The 15,973-nt window shown below is 40.5% G+C and overlaps 1 protein-coding gene and 4 long non-coding RNA genes across 13 annotated transcripts; 3 read left to right on the plus strand and 2 right to left on the minus strand.

Annotated features, from left to right (window-relative positions):
- Positions 1-2,788: 2,788 nt before the first annotated feature.
- LOC135349733 (uncharacterized) lies at positions 2,789-3,913 on the plus strand. 3 transcript variants are annotated; one of them, XR_010398997.1, is made up of 4 exons: positions 2,789-2,905; positions 2,978-3,181; positions 3,379-3,444; positions 3,494-3,913. It is a non-coding gene; the product is annotated as an uncharacterized LOC135349733 (long non-coding RNA). The 3 variants fall into 3 exon arrangements; XR_010398996.1 differs by having other exon boundaries at positions 2,978-3,444; XR_010398998.1 differs by having other exon boundaries at positions 2,978-3,444; positions 3,499-3,913.
- A 379-nt stretch (positions 3,914-4,292) lies between these two features.
- On the plus strand, positions 4,293-5,442 carry LOC135349729 (uncharacterized). Its single transcript, XR_010398993.1, has 4 exons — positions 4,293-4,412; positions 4,484-4,678; positions 4,865-4,930; positions 4,980-5,442. It is a non-coding gene; the product is annotated as an uncharacterized LOC135349729 (long non-coding RNA).
- A 1,782-nt stretch (positions 5,443-7,224) lies between these two features.
- On the minus strand, positions 7,225-8,196 carry LOC135349732 (uncharacterized). Its single transcript, XR_010398995.1, has 2 exons — positions 8,012-8,196; positions 7,225-7,492 (listed from the first exon to the last, which is right to left on the minus strand). It is a non-coding gene; the product is annotated as an uncharacterized LOC135349732 (long non-coding RNA).
- A 330-nt stretch (positions 8,197-8,526) lies between these two features.
- On the plus strand, positions 8,527-14,125 carry LOC135349727 (uncharacterized). Of its 7 annotated transcripts, none has more exons than XR_010398990.1 (7): positions 8,527-8,619; positions 8,699-8,893; positions 11,623-11,688; positions 11,744-13,103; positions 13,165-13,612; positions 13,691-13,792; positions 13,841-14,124. It is a non-coding gene; the product is annotated as an uncharacterized LOC135349727 (long non-coding RNA). The 7 variants fall into 7 exon arrangements; XR_010398989.1 differs by having other exon boundaries at positions 13,696-13,792; XR_010398988.1 differs by having other exon boundaries at positions 13,691-14,125.
- Positions 14,126-14,296: 171 nt separating this feature from the next.
- Positions 14,297-15,890, minus strand: LOC135349724 (uncharacterized). The gene is made up of 5 exons (XM_064548327.1): positions 15,626-15,890; positions 15,396-15,444; positions 15,226-15,336; positions 14,973-15,038; positions 14,297-14,765 (listed from the first exon to the last, which is right to left on the minus strand). The coding sequence occupies exons 1-5, from the start codon at positions 15,782-15,784 to the stop codon at positions 14,353-14,355; spliced, it is 798 nt and encodes a 265-aa protein (XP_064404397.1). The 5' UTR covers positions 15,785-15,890; the 3' UTR covers positions 14,297-14,352.
- Between the last annotated feature and the right edge of the window lie 83 nt (positions 15,891-15,973).

Genomic DNA, 15,973 nt, shown 5'->3' on the forward strand with positions numbered 1-15,973 from the left:
AGTGTTTCTCTATTCTTTACAGCACTCCTTCTCCCTTATCAGCCTTATCAGCCTTATCCAAATCCAGATCCATATTATTATTGTAATCCTCAACAAGGTTATATTTTGTGCCTTCTTTCTGGAGTCTTGTTCCTTTTGATCGGAAGTTACTGGCCAATTGCTTACTGCTGGAAAATAAGGCAGAGTCGCAACTTCACAATTCTGGGCTGCTACTCGTGTGTTTTGTCAACATTAATTGTCTCTTGTGTGGCAGCATTGGGTGCGACAATGTTTCAATGTTTTGATCCTATTTCATTTGGTGTTAGTATTGCTATGGGAGTTGTTATTTTCATATTTTTGTGCTCTAGTGTTTGTTGTTTGTGTTGTAGCAACAAAATTGGTAGAATTTGTTAGGTTAAAGAGACAGATAATTATTTTACATGGTAGCCAGTATTTTAATAATCGTGCGTATATAGCAACATCTGTTTGCAAAGTTTCATTAAAGTTACTTTTTTTTTAATTGGTACCTAAGGCCACAATTAATTTGTAGAGTGATAAGATCAACTGCTGATTGTAACGGCTGGCTTGCGAGACTGCTGTGCATTAACAATAGCAACTTAAATCTACCTGTACTTGCAACCATAAAGCATAACAAGTCATTGTGTAACCAGAAGAATGTGATTTTCCATATTAAAATGTGAGTCTCACGAATCAACCGCGCCTCTCGGTGTCCTGAGAGGTGCGGTTGATTCGTGAGACTAATTAAAATGAAAGCACCGCAGGTGCTGATGCCTCGGTGGAGATGCTAAAGCTACATAACATAAAGCTACTAGAGTCTAATAGCTTTTATACACATGACATGATAAACAATTAATTTTGCTGCATGCAAACTCAAGGAGTGGGTAATGATCAACCATGATTGTTGTTAAAAACATCGATGCCAAAAGTTCAAGTCTAAAATAGCAGAGCCTTACAGCTCTCTTCTCATTCTTGCAGCTACCAATAGCTAGCGTTCTAGTGCAAAGCTAACTACTAAGTAGAGTAGCAACACTCGGTAAACAAGTTTGGCTACGTACTCTTCTGAAAAGGCTGCAATGGCATTCCAAGTAAGCAAAACTTGTCATAACTCGAGAACGAAGCATTATTTTGCAAATCCACGAATTAAAATCCAAGTAAACATGACTAGAAGCCTATAGAAACTCTTACTTGCACTTGATTCATCCTTGAGCAGCTGTAGCAGTCTACACAGACAGACAGACAGACAGACAGACACACACACACACACAGACACACAAACACATAGCCTCGATTCCAGGCCGCTTGAACAAGGCGGCCTGGTATACCTTGTATGCGCATGCGTGTACATTACCCCAAAAAGGGGGTAATCCGTGTATTTGTGGATACTGTCAGTAAAATAAACCGTATACTATTTGTATTCTGATTTTACAGTCCGTTACATAGAAGTATTGTGTAAAGATGACTGAGTTCTTACGCCCTTTATTATATCAAGCCAAGTCTCTACTTAATTAACGACACCCTACACTGTAAGGCTACAGATGTTATAGGAAAGGCATGATGTGTTCCTGTGGGTCCCCTGATGAGGCTGTGGTAATATAGACCAGGCAAGTGTTCTGCTACTAAATCTTGCCTTTATGTTCGACAAGAAGTCATTGCTGAAGATAAAGAAGCTAATGATTACTTCTAAAAGCTTTTAATAAGCTTTAACTCGACACTCAGGAAGTTATTCACTCAAGATCTACTGATGTATTAAAGAGTCCACCACTCTTCCTAGCTGGCAGCTCTAGCTGTCTGGGAGGCTTTCTTGAACTGTCTCTTTGATAAACAGAGCTAGAAGAAGCAACACTGCTGCAGCATAATTATTCTACTTTGATTAGTGTCTCTGAAAGCTGCCATTGTGGTCACATTGTCATACGTATTATTCCCTTTTGTAACTTTGTCCGTTTTTTACAATTTGTATGATGAAATTGTTGTCAATTATTTTGCGCATGCGCATACAAGGTATACCAGGCCGCCTTGTTCAAGCGGCCTGGAATCGAGGCTAACAAACACACTACCGTATACCTCGCTTGCGCATGCGCACCGAGGCATAATGATGGATTGTACTCACATACAGCTGGGCTCAGCCTTGTGATGTTAACATGCTCCTATAATTATATGACTGTCAGGGGAATTATCGTAATTGTTGTGACAGGTAAGCATTTATTTGCATAAAACAAATTCATGCAATTATGTGACTGTCAGGGGAATTATCGTAATTGTTGTGACAGGTAAGCATTTATTTGCATAAAACAAATTCATCCATACAGTTTTTTTTATTTTACAGCAATTCTTCTTTTCAGCGTTCCTCGGATCACTGAAATCCTTTAATCCTGTAATCTTTAACATCACGTACATTATTATCATTCTTTCTGGAGTGTGTTGGGAGTTGCTGGCCAAATTGCTGACATGGATATACTGCTGGATATAAGACAGAATGGAAACTTCACAATGCTGGGCTACTTATGGTTATTGATTGTTTCTTGTTTGGCATTCGCAACAATGGCAGCTAGATCTGCTTGTTTGATATTCATTGATTGCATGCTGTTAACAATGGAAGCTGTTGTTTTTATGTTTTCAGTAAAATTAAAACACTCGAGTACAATTATAATTGAGTGTTTTTAATAATACATGGTTTATTTGTTTGTGTAATAGTAGAATTTGTAATTACTGAAAGTGTTTGTGCTCTGTTGGGAAGAATTATTTTGATAACTGTGCTAAAATTAGCCTCGATCCCAGGCCACACTGAACTGACAAGATGGCCTTACGGGGGCGAGGTTGATGATGATCTTTACCCAACCAGCACTCACGCGCAGGCGCAGTTGCAAGCGGTACCAGCACAAAGATGATTATCTCGTGCATGATCAAGGTGAGATGCTTTACATAGCAGAGAGGCTAGATATCTATTGGTATAATGAATACTGATTGTTGTTTAATACAGCTCCTCCAAGACCAAGTGCCCCTCCACCTTTTCTAGTGACAGGTTTTGGGTACCGGGAGGGTAATCCACACGTCAATCCACAACTGCTAGTTGCAAGGGAGAATGCTCCACTGCTACCAGACACTCCTGAAGTGAATGCAAGAATGGAAGTGTTCAGTCTAGAGAAGTTTGTGTTTTTATGCCTAGGAATTGGTCATAAATATTGTGAGTGGACGCAGTTAAGTGCTGTGAAGTACATGTATGAGCAAAAAAACTTGGACACTCTGAACATCATGTCTGCTCTTTCTGTATTATTAACTGTACTTATAACCAACCTGCTGCTATATGTAGTCATTGTGTAGCCAGCTGATGAATGTGATTTCCATAAACGATGAACTATATTGTTTGTTACTCACGTACAGCTGGACTGTGCCTTGTGGTGTTTTTGCTCATATATGTCGGGGGAATTGCCTTAATTGTTGAAGCAGGTGAGCATTCATTTGCATAGCATAATTCCATTGTCTTTTATTGTTACAGTACAGATTTTTGCTGTCACTCCTCAGGGATATTATGGTTGTAATCCTCAACAAGCTGATTTTTTATGCATTCTTTCTGGAGTCTTGTTTCTTTTGATTGGAAGTTGCTGGCCAATTGCTTACTGCTGGAAAAGAAGGCCAAGTTGCAACTTCACAATGCTGGGCTGCTACTTGTGGCTTTTGTCTGTATTGATTGTGTCCTGTTTGGCAGCATTGGGCGCAACAATGGTAGCTGCTAACTGCTCTGATCCTCTTTCATTGATTGTTGTTATTACTATGGGAGCTGTTGTTGTGACGTTTTTGTGCTCTAGTGTTTGTTGTTTGTGTTTTTTTAGCAGAAAAATTGGTAGAATTTGTTAGGTTTAGATCTAATACAGAGACTGACTGTGATGATGAATCGAAGCTGATAGTGTTCACTCTCTATATTGAATTATGGATCAATTAAGTGCCATTCTCAACTGAGTTTCATTGGCACATGGAGCTGTTTTCTGAGGCTAGTAGTATATGAAACTTTGAATTTCAGTGAAGTATGACAACGTTATGACAACTTTATGAAGGTCAAACTCAACACAAATAGACTTTAGTGTGGTGCAACCATTAGTAATCTATACCGGGTAATTTTCGTGGGGTATAATATATTCGTGGGCAGGCTCCTCCAGGAAATTTTAACGTAGGCGTGGCTTGTCGGAACGTAGTCATAGGAATGCCATGCAGCCACGAGACTAAAAACGAAATTTTTACTCGCGAATACCACTGTTTCTCGAGTTGAACGACACCCACGAAACTTACCCGCTATACGGCTGGTATATAATTTCAGTAAACTCGTACCATCTCACAATACTCTCTTTTCGACATGGAAGAAAGAGGCTACCAACACTTACAGTGGCAACACAAAGATGATTATCTTAGGCATGATCAAGGTGAGATGCTTTACACAGTTGTAGGCTATAGCCTATGTCTATTCGTATCATGAATGCTGTTGTCAATACAGCTCTCCCAAGACCAAGTGCCCCTCCTGCACCTCTTCCATTGACAGGTTTTGGGACCCTGGAGAGCAATCCACAGCCGCCAGTTGCAAGGGAGAATGCTCCACTGCTACCAGACACTCCTGAAGTGAATGCAGAAACGGAAGTATTCAGTCTAGAGAAGTTTGTGTTTTTATGGCTCGGAATTGGTCATAAATATTGTGAGTGGACGCAGTGATAAGATCAGCAGCTGCTGTGAAGTACATGTATGAGCAAAAAAATGTTATGAGCAAAAATACTTGAACACTCTGAACATCATGTCTGCTCTTACTGTATTATTAACTGTACTTATAACCAACCTGATTTCCATAAACGATGAACTATATTGTTTATTACTCACAATACAGCTGGACTGTGCCTTGTGGTGTATTTGCTCATATATGTCGGGGGAATTACCTTAATTCTTACAGCAGGTGAGCATTCATTTGCATAGCATAATTCTATTGTATTTAATTGTTACAGTATTGATTTTTGCTGTCACTCCTCCGGGATATTATGGTTGTAATCCTCAACAAGCTGATTTTTTATGCATTCTTTCTGGAGTCTTGTTCCTTTTGATTGGAAGTTGCTGGCCAATTGCTTACTGCTGGAAAAGAAGGCCGAGTCGCAACTTCACAATGCTGGGCTGCTACTTGTGGCTTTTATCTGTATTGATTGTGTCCTGTTTGGCAGCATTGGGCGCAACAATGGTAGCTGCTAACTGCTCTGATCCTCTTTCATTGATTGTTGTTATTACTATGGGAGCTGTTGTTGTGACGTTTTTGTGCTCTAGTGTTTGTTGTTTGTGTTTTTTTAGCAGAAAAATTGGTAGAATTTGTTAGGTTTAGATCTAATACAAACACTGACTGTGATGATGAATATAGTTTTTGTTGAATTATGGATCAATTAAGTGCCATTCTCAACTGAGTTTCATTGGCACATGGAGCTGTTTTCTGAGGCTGCATGCTTGCTGATTTAATGAAAGCACCGCAGGTGCTGATACCTCGGTGGAGGTGCCAACATAAAACTACTAATAGCTAGCTTTTATACACACATTGATTATAATTATCATGATGAACATCTTTTACTGCATGCAATCAACCAAATAGTGGGTAATGATCAACCATGATTGTTGTTAAAAACGATCTGCAAGTCAACAGAGCCTTGAGCTCTCTGCTCACTCTTGCATCTACCAATAGCTAGAGTTCTAGTGCAGAGCTAACTACTACAGCGGTTTTCAGAGTTCTTGCATCAACAATGTCTAGAGCGGAAGTCACTTGTCACGTGATATTCCCAAACATTTAAAGGTTGGACAACATCACGGGAGCACAAATATTGCTGAGTCAGGCAAATTTTTGTACATTGATATAAATTTTATAGACAAAATTACTGAAATAAAATTTAGTTAATCAGAGAAGTCTGAAATAAGCGTGTAGCTTTCCAGTATTATAAGGAACTATTATAAGGAACTGGTTGAAGTGGCTTGCCCCGGCCTGACTACTCATTTTGTGTTGCTGCAAGCTGATGAGTCATACAGACAGTAGAATCTCTCTTAGCTCCAGACATCCAGTCTTGTGTTACTAATAGTAGCTCACAAAACTATTTGAACTGCTTACAATCTCAAAGATAGCTTCAGCGGGATGCAAAAGGCTTGCAAAGGCTATTTTCAAAGGTTGATTTTCTCCTAAATCATGTATTGGAAAAAAATCGGTTTGGAATGAGGTAGAAATTCAATCTTGTTACGTAATGGTTCACGTGACAAGTACTTCCGCTCTAGACATTGCAAATGCAAGAACTCTGAAAACCGCTGTAAATAGAGTAGTAACACTCAGTGAACACGTTTTGACACAGACACACAAACACACTACCGTATACATCGCTTGCGCATGCGCACCGAGGCATAAATGATTTCATAGTCATATCCTTACCTTACTGTGGTTACAAATGTGGTTACAAGTCACAAGTTTTACTGCATCTAAAAGCATTGAGTTCGTTGTCAATTATGGCTTCATTTATGCTTTATGTGGTTGATAAGTTTGCCTGGGACTTCTCCATGGAAAATGCTAACTTTTAGCTGGTTGGAGCTTACCAGCTCTACAGCATATAGATAGAAGCGCTTTTTAACAAGGAATTCAATGGTATATGAAACTTTGAATTTCAGTGAAGTATGACAAAGTTATTATGAAGGTCAAACTCAACACAAATAGACTTTAGTGTGGTGCAACCATTAGTTAATCTATACCGATAGCGGGTAATTTTCGTGGGGGTAAAATATTTGTTATTTTCGTGGGCAGGTTAACCTCTTAACGTAGCCGTGGCTTATCGGAACGTAGGAATGCCGTGCAGCCACGAGACTAAACGAAATTTTTACTCACGAATACCACTGTTTCTCGAATTTTTTACCCCACGAAACTTAATTTCAGTAAACTCGTACCATCTCACCATAAGATATGAAACGCCTCCGTAAACGGACGTTTGGGCTGGGATGATGATAGCCTCGATCCCAGGCCAATCCGTCTCCAATTGAACGCTAGGTCGCCTCCTTGGAGGCGACCTAGCGTTAACAGATCGGCCTGGGATCGAGGCTAGGATGATGATTGCCTCGGATGTAACGGTCTAGTATACGAATTTTTCCAAATAAAAATGGCTACTGAAAGTGTGTTTCTAGTTGTTCCAGCTCTGAGAGCGTCTCAGATGACTTTTGAAAATTTCTGACAGAGAATGATGATGATGGAGGCTTGACAATAACAAGAATACACTTTACATGTGCATTCTGGGATTTAATATAGCACAAAATATTATTATTATTTAATAACAAAAACTATGTGTCTAGATAGATTGGAAATGAATGAATCATGATAATGCTTGGCTATAATAGCTGATGTGGAGTACGGGCTTTGACATAGACATGTGGACGTCACATTCTCGTGTCATTCTTTCACCAGTCAATGAATGGTTCCTTCTTCTCGCGAGGCATTGTCTGAGGTGTAGTCTGGCTGCAAAACATAAGCAAACAGTTAAGTATGACATTGTAACTACTATAATAATTATACGAACGAATAATAATTATGTAGCTATAATTTCATAATCGAAAAATAATAAATAATCAACAACAATTCATTGAGAGCGTGAGTTTTTAGTACATTTGAACTTGCTTTTTAGCCAAACTAAGACATGTGCATCAATAAAACTTTGTGGACCCAGTGAACATGCTCTTACTCTACGCAATAAAACTTAGTACAGACATTCAACAAATGTGGTTCAAGAAATCAACTGACACAAAGAAGGACACTTTAAAACACCTTCAACTGTTTGTAACCGATAGTTAAAGCATACACAAGGTCAAAAGTAAGTGGACCCAGTACCTATACCTACTGGCTAACTACTACACAAAAAATAAACACAGTAATTCTTTTCAAACAGCAGATCAACTAACACAAGTTATTAAAAGAGTGAATATAGCCATTTTCAGCTCCACAAATCAGCTACAACGCTCTAACTGGAACAATCATAACTTTACAGACCTAGTTAAAGCCAATCATAGTGGTATCACTTCAGCTTTCAATCGTAGACTCTTGTGACAACAGATTCTTTGCTTGCCAGTAGCTCTTCATTTTCTGGTAGATCTAGCTGTGAGACAATCCTCCTCCCAGCAAAACTCCGGATACTAGATCTGGAATCACTGTAATCTAGAGGCGTTTCATATCCTTATAGTAGCCTCGACTCCAGCCCCTTGAATAGTGTGCCTTTCTCAGCGGCCTGGAATCGAGGCTAATCCTTATAGTATACCGTATAGCGCGAAATTTTCGAGGCACTTATATTTCGTGGAATGGCCTCTAAAAACCATTTCGTTGCACAATGTTCGCGGAATGACTGCTTACCGGAAGCCACGCCTTTAAATATTTGCACGATAGCAGGTAATTCTAATTAAAGAACAATTTTCGTGGACTTAATTTTCGTATAGAATTCTAACCCACGAAATCCGCGAAAATTAAGCCCCTCGAACATTTCGCGCTATACGGTATATCTATGATCACACAATACTCTCTTTTCGACATGGAAGAAAGAGGCTACCAACACTTACAGTGGCAACACAAAGATGATTATCTTATGCATGATCAAGGTGAGATGCTTTCACACAGTTGTAGGCTATATATTACAGCCTATGTCTATTCGTATCATGAATGCTGTTGTCAATACAGCTCTCCCAGGACCAAGTGCCCCTCCTGCACCTCTTCCAGTGACAGGTTTTGGGACCCTGGAGAGCAATCTACAGCCGCCAGTTGCTAGGGAGAATGCTCCACTGCTACCATACACTCCTGAAGTGAATGCAACGACAAAAGTATTCAGTCTAGAGAAGTTTGTGTTTCTATGGCTAGGAATTGGTCATAAATATTGTGAGTGATAAGATTAGCTGCTGAAGTTAGGCCATGCAAAGTCAATTTGCAAGCCCTCATGCACGCTTGGTTTGGTAGCCTCAGTCCCAGGCCGCACTTTCTTCTGAGAGTGGGCCTGGTAACGACTGTTTGCGCATGCGCTAATCTCACTCCGGTATCTGGGTGCTTTGGACATAACATCGTATTATATACTCAGTAAGTCACAACGAACGGAAGTGGATTGAAGGAAGTAGATAGGACGTTTGATTTCTAGCCCATTTGATAGCATTCTGATAGCTGCCCGTAGCCTGCTATATATGCTATAACAAAAGACTCACAGCCTGCAACAGTGTGACAATAAAGTAAAAGCCTATCGACAGGCCACGCCCATCTAATACTAACCTTGGTGAAAGTTTGCAAGACTCTATCAGAAAGAAAATACCTGTGCTACAAACCTACAGCTCTAGCTATCTCTAGCTATATTGTAGCTCTGTGTATGACTTTAATATTATGGTCTGCACATGTATACCGTAATTATTCTTAAAAGCGAAACACGGATGACGGATCAAAGGGATGCTTAAAATGTCAGTATCATGGGAAATTGTACGGGAAAAACATCCAATAATTTGGCGCATACGCAAGCAGTCAGTAGCAGGCCTTCTCTTTGTTGAAGGCCGGTGAAGGAGGCTAGGAATTTGGCAGCTTTCCTTTGTTTGTCATGAATATAAAATAAATTATGCACTTCCGCTTATTGAGGTGTGTTTTCAATCCGCTTGCTAGTTTAGGAATAATAGTGTGTGTGCTTTTAATGCTATAATGTTGTACTAACTTACAGCCAGCCTGCTATCTACTCTTGATTATAACAAGAGTAGATAAGAGTAAGACTGTAAGAGTGTTGAACTCTCCGTGTGTGTGTGTGTGTGTGTGTGTGCGTGCGTGCGTGCGTGCGTGCGTGTAGACTGCTACAGCTGCTCAAGGATCAATCAAGTTCTAGTCATGTTTTACAAACTCGTGTTTAGATGACACACTAGCACTGCCTGTACAGTATCAGGAATTGCGCAATCAGCATGTGCGGTTTCTGGGAAGTGTTGCTAATAATATTATATATAATAGCACTGAAATGCTAACCGTGAAATGCTAACCCTCGGCTGTTGACATGAATAAATAGAGGAGTGCTGCACAATAATAGAATGTATACATGTATTAAAATAGAGATTGGTAAAGGATCACTTCAGCTGCAAATGTGTAGCTCTACCTCGAATAAAGGTCGCGTGTAAAGCTGTAGAGCTAGCCAACGTGCAATTTCAACTAAGCTTCTTAATTAGCTTTTGCTCGCTTTTATACGACAACGAAGCTTTAACATCAAAATCTTCCACTGTTTAAACTAAGAACTTGTTATGTGAAGGCTATACATGCTGTAAATGCAGTGCTGTAGCAGCCAGGTGAGCAGGCTCAGCTGTCACAAATAAACAAACAAACTAGAGCACTAAAGTGCAAACCCTCGGCTGGTGACATGATAATAAAGAAACCAGAAGAGCGATAATACAGTGCATGTAGCATGTATGACTAGCACAGCAACTCAAGAGCAATAAACTAAACCATACTGGAGGCATGCTGTGGTACATGTCACATTAGACATGTACTGTGGACTGGGATCACAGCAAAGAAGCCTGGAGTGTTAGACTTAGAGAGGTATGGCTCCTGCCAGGCTGGAGTATAGGATCCAGAGTCAGCCAACAACCAGTCACAATTTTAGCTTTCTACTCAATTGTTTCTGGTACGGATCACTTCAGCCGCAACTACGTAATCAAGGCCACGTGTAGCTAGCTACTAGCTGCCAAAGTGCAAGTTCAAGCTTCTTAGCTTTTGCTCGACAAAAAAGCTTTAACATCATAATCTGCCACTATTTAAATCAAGATATTGTTCTGTGAAGGCTATACATGCTGTAAACGCAGAGCTGTGGTACCCAGGTGAGTAGATATATACCTGTGACAAACAAACAAACAAACTAGAGCACTAAAGTGCAAACCCTCGGCTGGTGACATGATAATAAAGAAACCAGAAGAGTGATAATGCAGTGCATGTAGCATGTATGACTAGCAAGAGCAACTCAAAAGCAATAAAACTAAACCAGACTGGAGGCATGCTGAAACTTTGAGTGCTAGTGGTATACATGTCACATTAGACATGCACTGTGGACTGGGATCACAGCAAAGAAGCCTGGAGCGTCAGACTTAGAGAGGTATGGCTCCTGCCAGGCTGGAGTATAGGATCCAGAGTCAGCCAACAACCAGTCACAATTTTAGCTTTCTACTATAATTATATCAATTATTCCTGGTACGGATCACTTCAGCTGCAACTACGTAATCAAGGCCACGTGTAGCTAGCTGTAGCTGCTTCAAGCTTCTTAGCTTTTGCTCGACAATGAAGCTTTAACATCAAAATCTGCCACTATTTAAACCAAGATATTGTTGTGTGAAGGCTATCTATGCTGTAAACGCAGCGCTGTGGCATCCAGGTGAGTAGATATACCTGTGACAAACAAACAAACAGACCAACAGACTACTATACCCGTGGCCGCCCACGCGCCTCGGGTAACAAACAAACAGCAGACCAACACACTACTATACCTGTGGCCGCCCACGCGCGCCTCAATAACAAATTAGAATTAGTGATGCCCCAGGAGCAGTCTTATCTACTCTTGGTTATAATGTGATTTTCATTAACGATGAACTGTTACTCACATACAGGGGGGCTGTGCCTTGTGGTGTTTTTGCTCCTATATGCCGTGGGAATTGTCACAATTATTTGGTCAGGTGAGCGTTCTTTTGCACAGCACATCCATTAACAGTGTTTCTCTATTCTTTACAGCACTCTTTCTTTCATTTTGGCCTTATTCAAATCCAGATCTGTATTGTAATTATAATCTTCAACAAAATTATATTTTGTGCCTTCTTTCTGGAGTCTTGTTCCTTTTGATTGGAAGTTACTGGCCAATTGCTTACTGCTGGAAAATAAGGCAGGGTCGCAACTTCAAAATTCTAGGCTGCTACTTGTGTGTTTTGTCAGTATTAATCGTCTCTTGTGTGGCAGCATTGATCGCGACAATGGCATTTGTCGCGACAATGTTCGGTAGTCGATGTTTTGACAGTCTTTCACTTGGTGCTTCTATCACTATGGGACTTGTAATTTTAATATTTTTGTGTGGCTCTAGTGTTTTTTTTTATTTTTATAGCAACAAAATTAGTAGAATTTATTAGGTTAAAGAGACGGATATTTTAAGTGTGAATTTATGTGTTGATTATTGTGATTCTGGAAGCTGTATAATGGTCACTATTAAAACGAGTGATGCAAGCTGCGCTGTGCTAATGCCTCTCGCCATGTTTTGCTTCGCTCAGGTATTAATTATAAAAGACAGCATTGCACATTATTTAATTAATGCAGGGAGTGAGCCAGGGACCCTTGGTGGGTGAGGTGGGCGAGATTGTAAATACCACGCCGTGGTATGGGCTCCATTTAAATTAATTAATATAACCAGTCCACAAGGTGGTTTATTTACTGATTCACTCCGTATCCTAGGTGATGTTCAGTATATAAGTTTTGTTTCTTTTGACAGATGTTTTGCATGCGGCTGGAATAAATGTACTAAAAGAGATTTCGTCGAAACTTTACACTCTCGGGGGTTTCTGCAAACAATGCTCTTCTCGCTACCCCTGGCTATAGTATAGGCGCGGGTGCTTCCTGCCTTTTCTGAAAGGCATATCCAACTACACATAACCTCGATGCTACGAGTGCTTCACAGATTTTAAGACGGCACACTGTGTCAATGCTAATGATGATAGGGCTATGATACGATCCATCTGTACATGCTGTATATGCCACTAGTTGTTGGTGGTAGCTGTGCATGTGTGTTTGTGTTGTGCAGCTCAGTTTGTTTGTGCTCATATCGTAAAATGTTGGGAAGAATTTGTTGAATCTGCATGGCTAAAATTCATTTTTAATAGCATGGAATTATCATTGGGACCCTTTGAGTGCATGGGTGTGCATACGATCTCTTTGGAAGTACAGTCCTAGAACTTCCTCCTACAAAAACAAAATCTTTTGTGGTATTAAACAGATGCTTTTGGTCAATTAAATGGACTAGATGGTATACCATCTTATTATGGGAGAAAGAAGCTACCAACGGTGGCAACACAAAAAAGAGAAGAAAAATCTCACGCGGCTGATCAAGGTGAGATACTTTGCACAGTTGTAGGCTATATACTCTTATCATATCTGTGTTGTCAATACAGCCCCTTTTCCAGGGACAGGTGAATTGGGGCCCAGGAGAGCAATCCGCCATGCAGCCACCAAAAGGGAGAATGCTTCTGAGTCCACTGCTACCAGACACTCCTGAAGTGAATGCAGAAACGGAAGTGTTCAGTCTAGAGAAGTTTGTGTTTATAATTATGGCTAGGAATTGGTCGTAAATATTGTGAGTGGACCCAGTGCAGTGATACCTATGGTTAGGAATTGGTATTGTAAGTTTATTCTGCATGGATGGTTGTTACAACACTTATAGACATGTCTGCTCTTTGTGTATTATGATTACTTTAATTATTAGTTACTGCGTAACCAGAAAAATGTCATTCTCCATAAACGATGAACTATTGTGTTTGTTACTCACGTATATACAGCTGAACTGTGCCTTGTGGTGTTTTTGCTCATATGCCTGGGGCATTGTCTTAGTTATTTTTACAGGTGAGTATTATTTTGCATAGCACAATTCCATTGTTTCCGATCTGAACTGAATCTCTCATGTCTCGATGCTACTATAAGGGTAGGTTTACAACACAAAGTTATGTTCTTTGCATTCTTTCTGGAGTTGTGTTCCTTTTGATTGGAAGTTACTGGCCAATTGCTTACTGCTGGAAAAGAAAGGTGAGTCGCAACTTCGCTGCTACTCGTGGAAGTTGTGGCTTTTTTCAGTATTGCAGATTGTCTCCTGTTGGCAGCATTGGGCGCAACGTTAACACTGGAAGCTCAATAATTATTATGATTATTACATCGTGTGCTATTAGTACCGCTATGGACTATGGTAGCTGTTGTTTTGATGTTTTTGTGCTCCAGTGTTTTGTGTTGTTGTAGCAAAAAAACTGGAAGAATTTGTCAGCTAGCTTATGGAGACTGGAAAGAACTTTCCATGAAACTATATAGATTTAGTTACACAATGACTACACATGTACAATGACTAAGTGTGAAGCTAATGAACTCTTGGTGAAGCTGATGTGTCCACTGAAAAATGGAAGCTATATTATTATAGTGGCAAGCAGAGTGGCAAGAGTACATGAATATTCATGTACTCCTGATAGTGGCTATTATCCAGTAAGTGGGCGGGTAGGTGTGATTTTATTAGCTACGATCTTTACCTAACCATAGCATGACTCAAGATGAAAACTGTTCACACAAAAATATCATTACATTGCACAATGTCACACAGGTCAGTCATCGACATGTCTTGCCCCCAGGGCTAATAAACAAGCACAATAAGCTATACACAAAATCAGAACAGCTACACAATAACATACGATGAGTACACCAAATGGAAGTTCCACCATTTTACAATGAGACAGTACATTCACTGTAGTTCCGTTCACCATATCCGGAGGTGGTTGATCTGGACCAATCGGATATATCCGTGTAAACACGACCACAGTCCCAGCGATTGTGATGCAGATGTACAGAAACAGTACACAATAGGCAACACAAAATATTCCAAAGGGTAGGTCGTGATTGTCTTTGACCCAGTGGTAGCCACAACACAGACAGCCGAGTGTTATAGAGAGAGTGGCCACTAGGAACAGGTACACTACAGCTCCATTCAACTCAGGGCACTCCATTATACCACCATACACTGTATAGACAGACAGAGGGAGAGTGGAGCAGTTGAGTGGTACAGATACTATTATTTAGACAACGTATAATTATAGGCTAGGAATGAAATGACACAGAGAAAGGGGAGCATAAGTAATGGTTGAGTGAGTGTACAGTTGGACAACGTAGACAGACTAGGAATGAAAGGGCAAACAATTCACTGATCTCTGGTTATGTATATAGCTACCTGTCAGTAAAATGATGAGGAGTCCTCCTCCGAACAGGAGAGCATTGAGAAGGATGCAACCAACCTCTGTATGGGTATAGCAGTTAGACACACAACACAACCTCTGTATGGTATAGCAGTTAGACACACAACACAACACACTGGGTGCACAGTGCTATTAATAACAATACTTTTCTACACTACTGGGGAGATCAGCAGGTTCTAATATTTCCCGAAACCTACGAGGGCTGATTGACATTGATTGGTGACTCACTCGTTTGAGATAGTAAGAACCACATATCACACCAAGTCTGACAAAATCCTCTCTTTCTCTTCTTACTGTCTCCATCTTCGTCGTCCATACTCGGCAGCAGTCTCCTTGTAACTGTGAGGAGAGTGGTGGGGGCGGTGTGTGAGTGTGTGGGTGGATGGTTACACACTTACCTAGTTGTCTCCTCTGTGGATGATACGCATCATTGGCTGAACCAGGCGTCTGTGGACCAAAGTATGACAGGGTTAACGTCAATATAATACCCGGGAGGGGTGGGGGCAACTCAATTATGACTTTAATTATAAGAGGTTAATTTTTCAATATTACCGGAGGGAGGGTGACTCAACTATCACTCTATGTATGTGGCAATGTATACAGCTAGATATATTATAGGCAGTGTGACCTGTAGTCTTGGCAGTAGTGGTGCATGGTCCTCCTTAGAGAGACCACCTTCCTTGACGTTGATAGATGGACCTCCAGTGTTGAAACCTTCCTCCTCAGAGGAAAGAGATTTAACAAGCTCAGGCTCAGCTCCTCCACCAGATCTGAACCTGGCTGTCATGATGATCTGATTCCAGCTAGCCGGCCTTGGAGACTGCAAAGATAGTCGAGTCTTAGAACTTTATGCTAGTAGAGTCACATGCACTCGAACTTTGACCTCGGAACCTTTTGCCCTTTCATATTCCAAACACGGAAAGCCGCGGCATGACCTCAAAACATGTAGACATGTAGGTAATTACAATTTTAATGG

This window comes from Halichondria panicea, chromosome 16, assembly GCF_963675165.1.
Source record: "Halichondria panicea chromosome 16, odHalPani1.1, whole genome shotgun sequence".
Taxonomy (NCBI): Eukaryota; Metazoa; Porifera; class Demospongiae; order Suberitida; family Halichondriidae; genus Halichondria; species Halichondria panicea.

Bases quoted from the DNA above. Each gene is read 5' to 3' on its own strand.
- LOC135349724 (XM_064548327.1), bottom strand. From the start codon at position 15,784: ATGACAGCCAGGTTCAGATCTGGTGGAGGAGCTGAGCCTGAGCTTGTT. The intron at 15,445-15,625 runs GTCACACTGCCT...TTTGGTCCACAG, and splicing joins CACTACTGCCAAGACTACAG to ACGCCTGGTTCAGCCAATGA. The intron at 14,766-14,972 runs GTAGCTATATAC...CTGTCTATACAG, and splicing joins CCTCATCATTTTACTGACAG to TGTATGGTGGTATAATGGAG.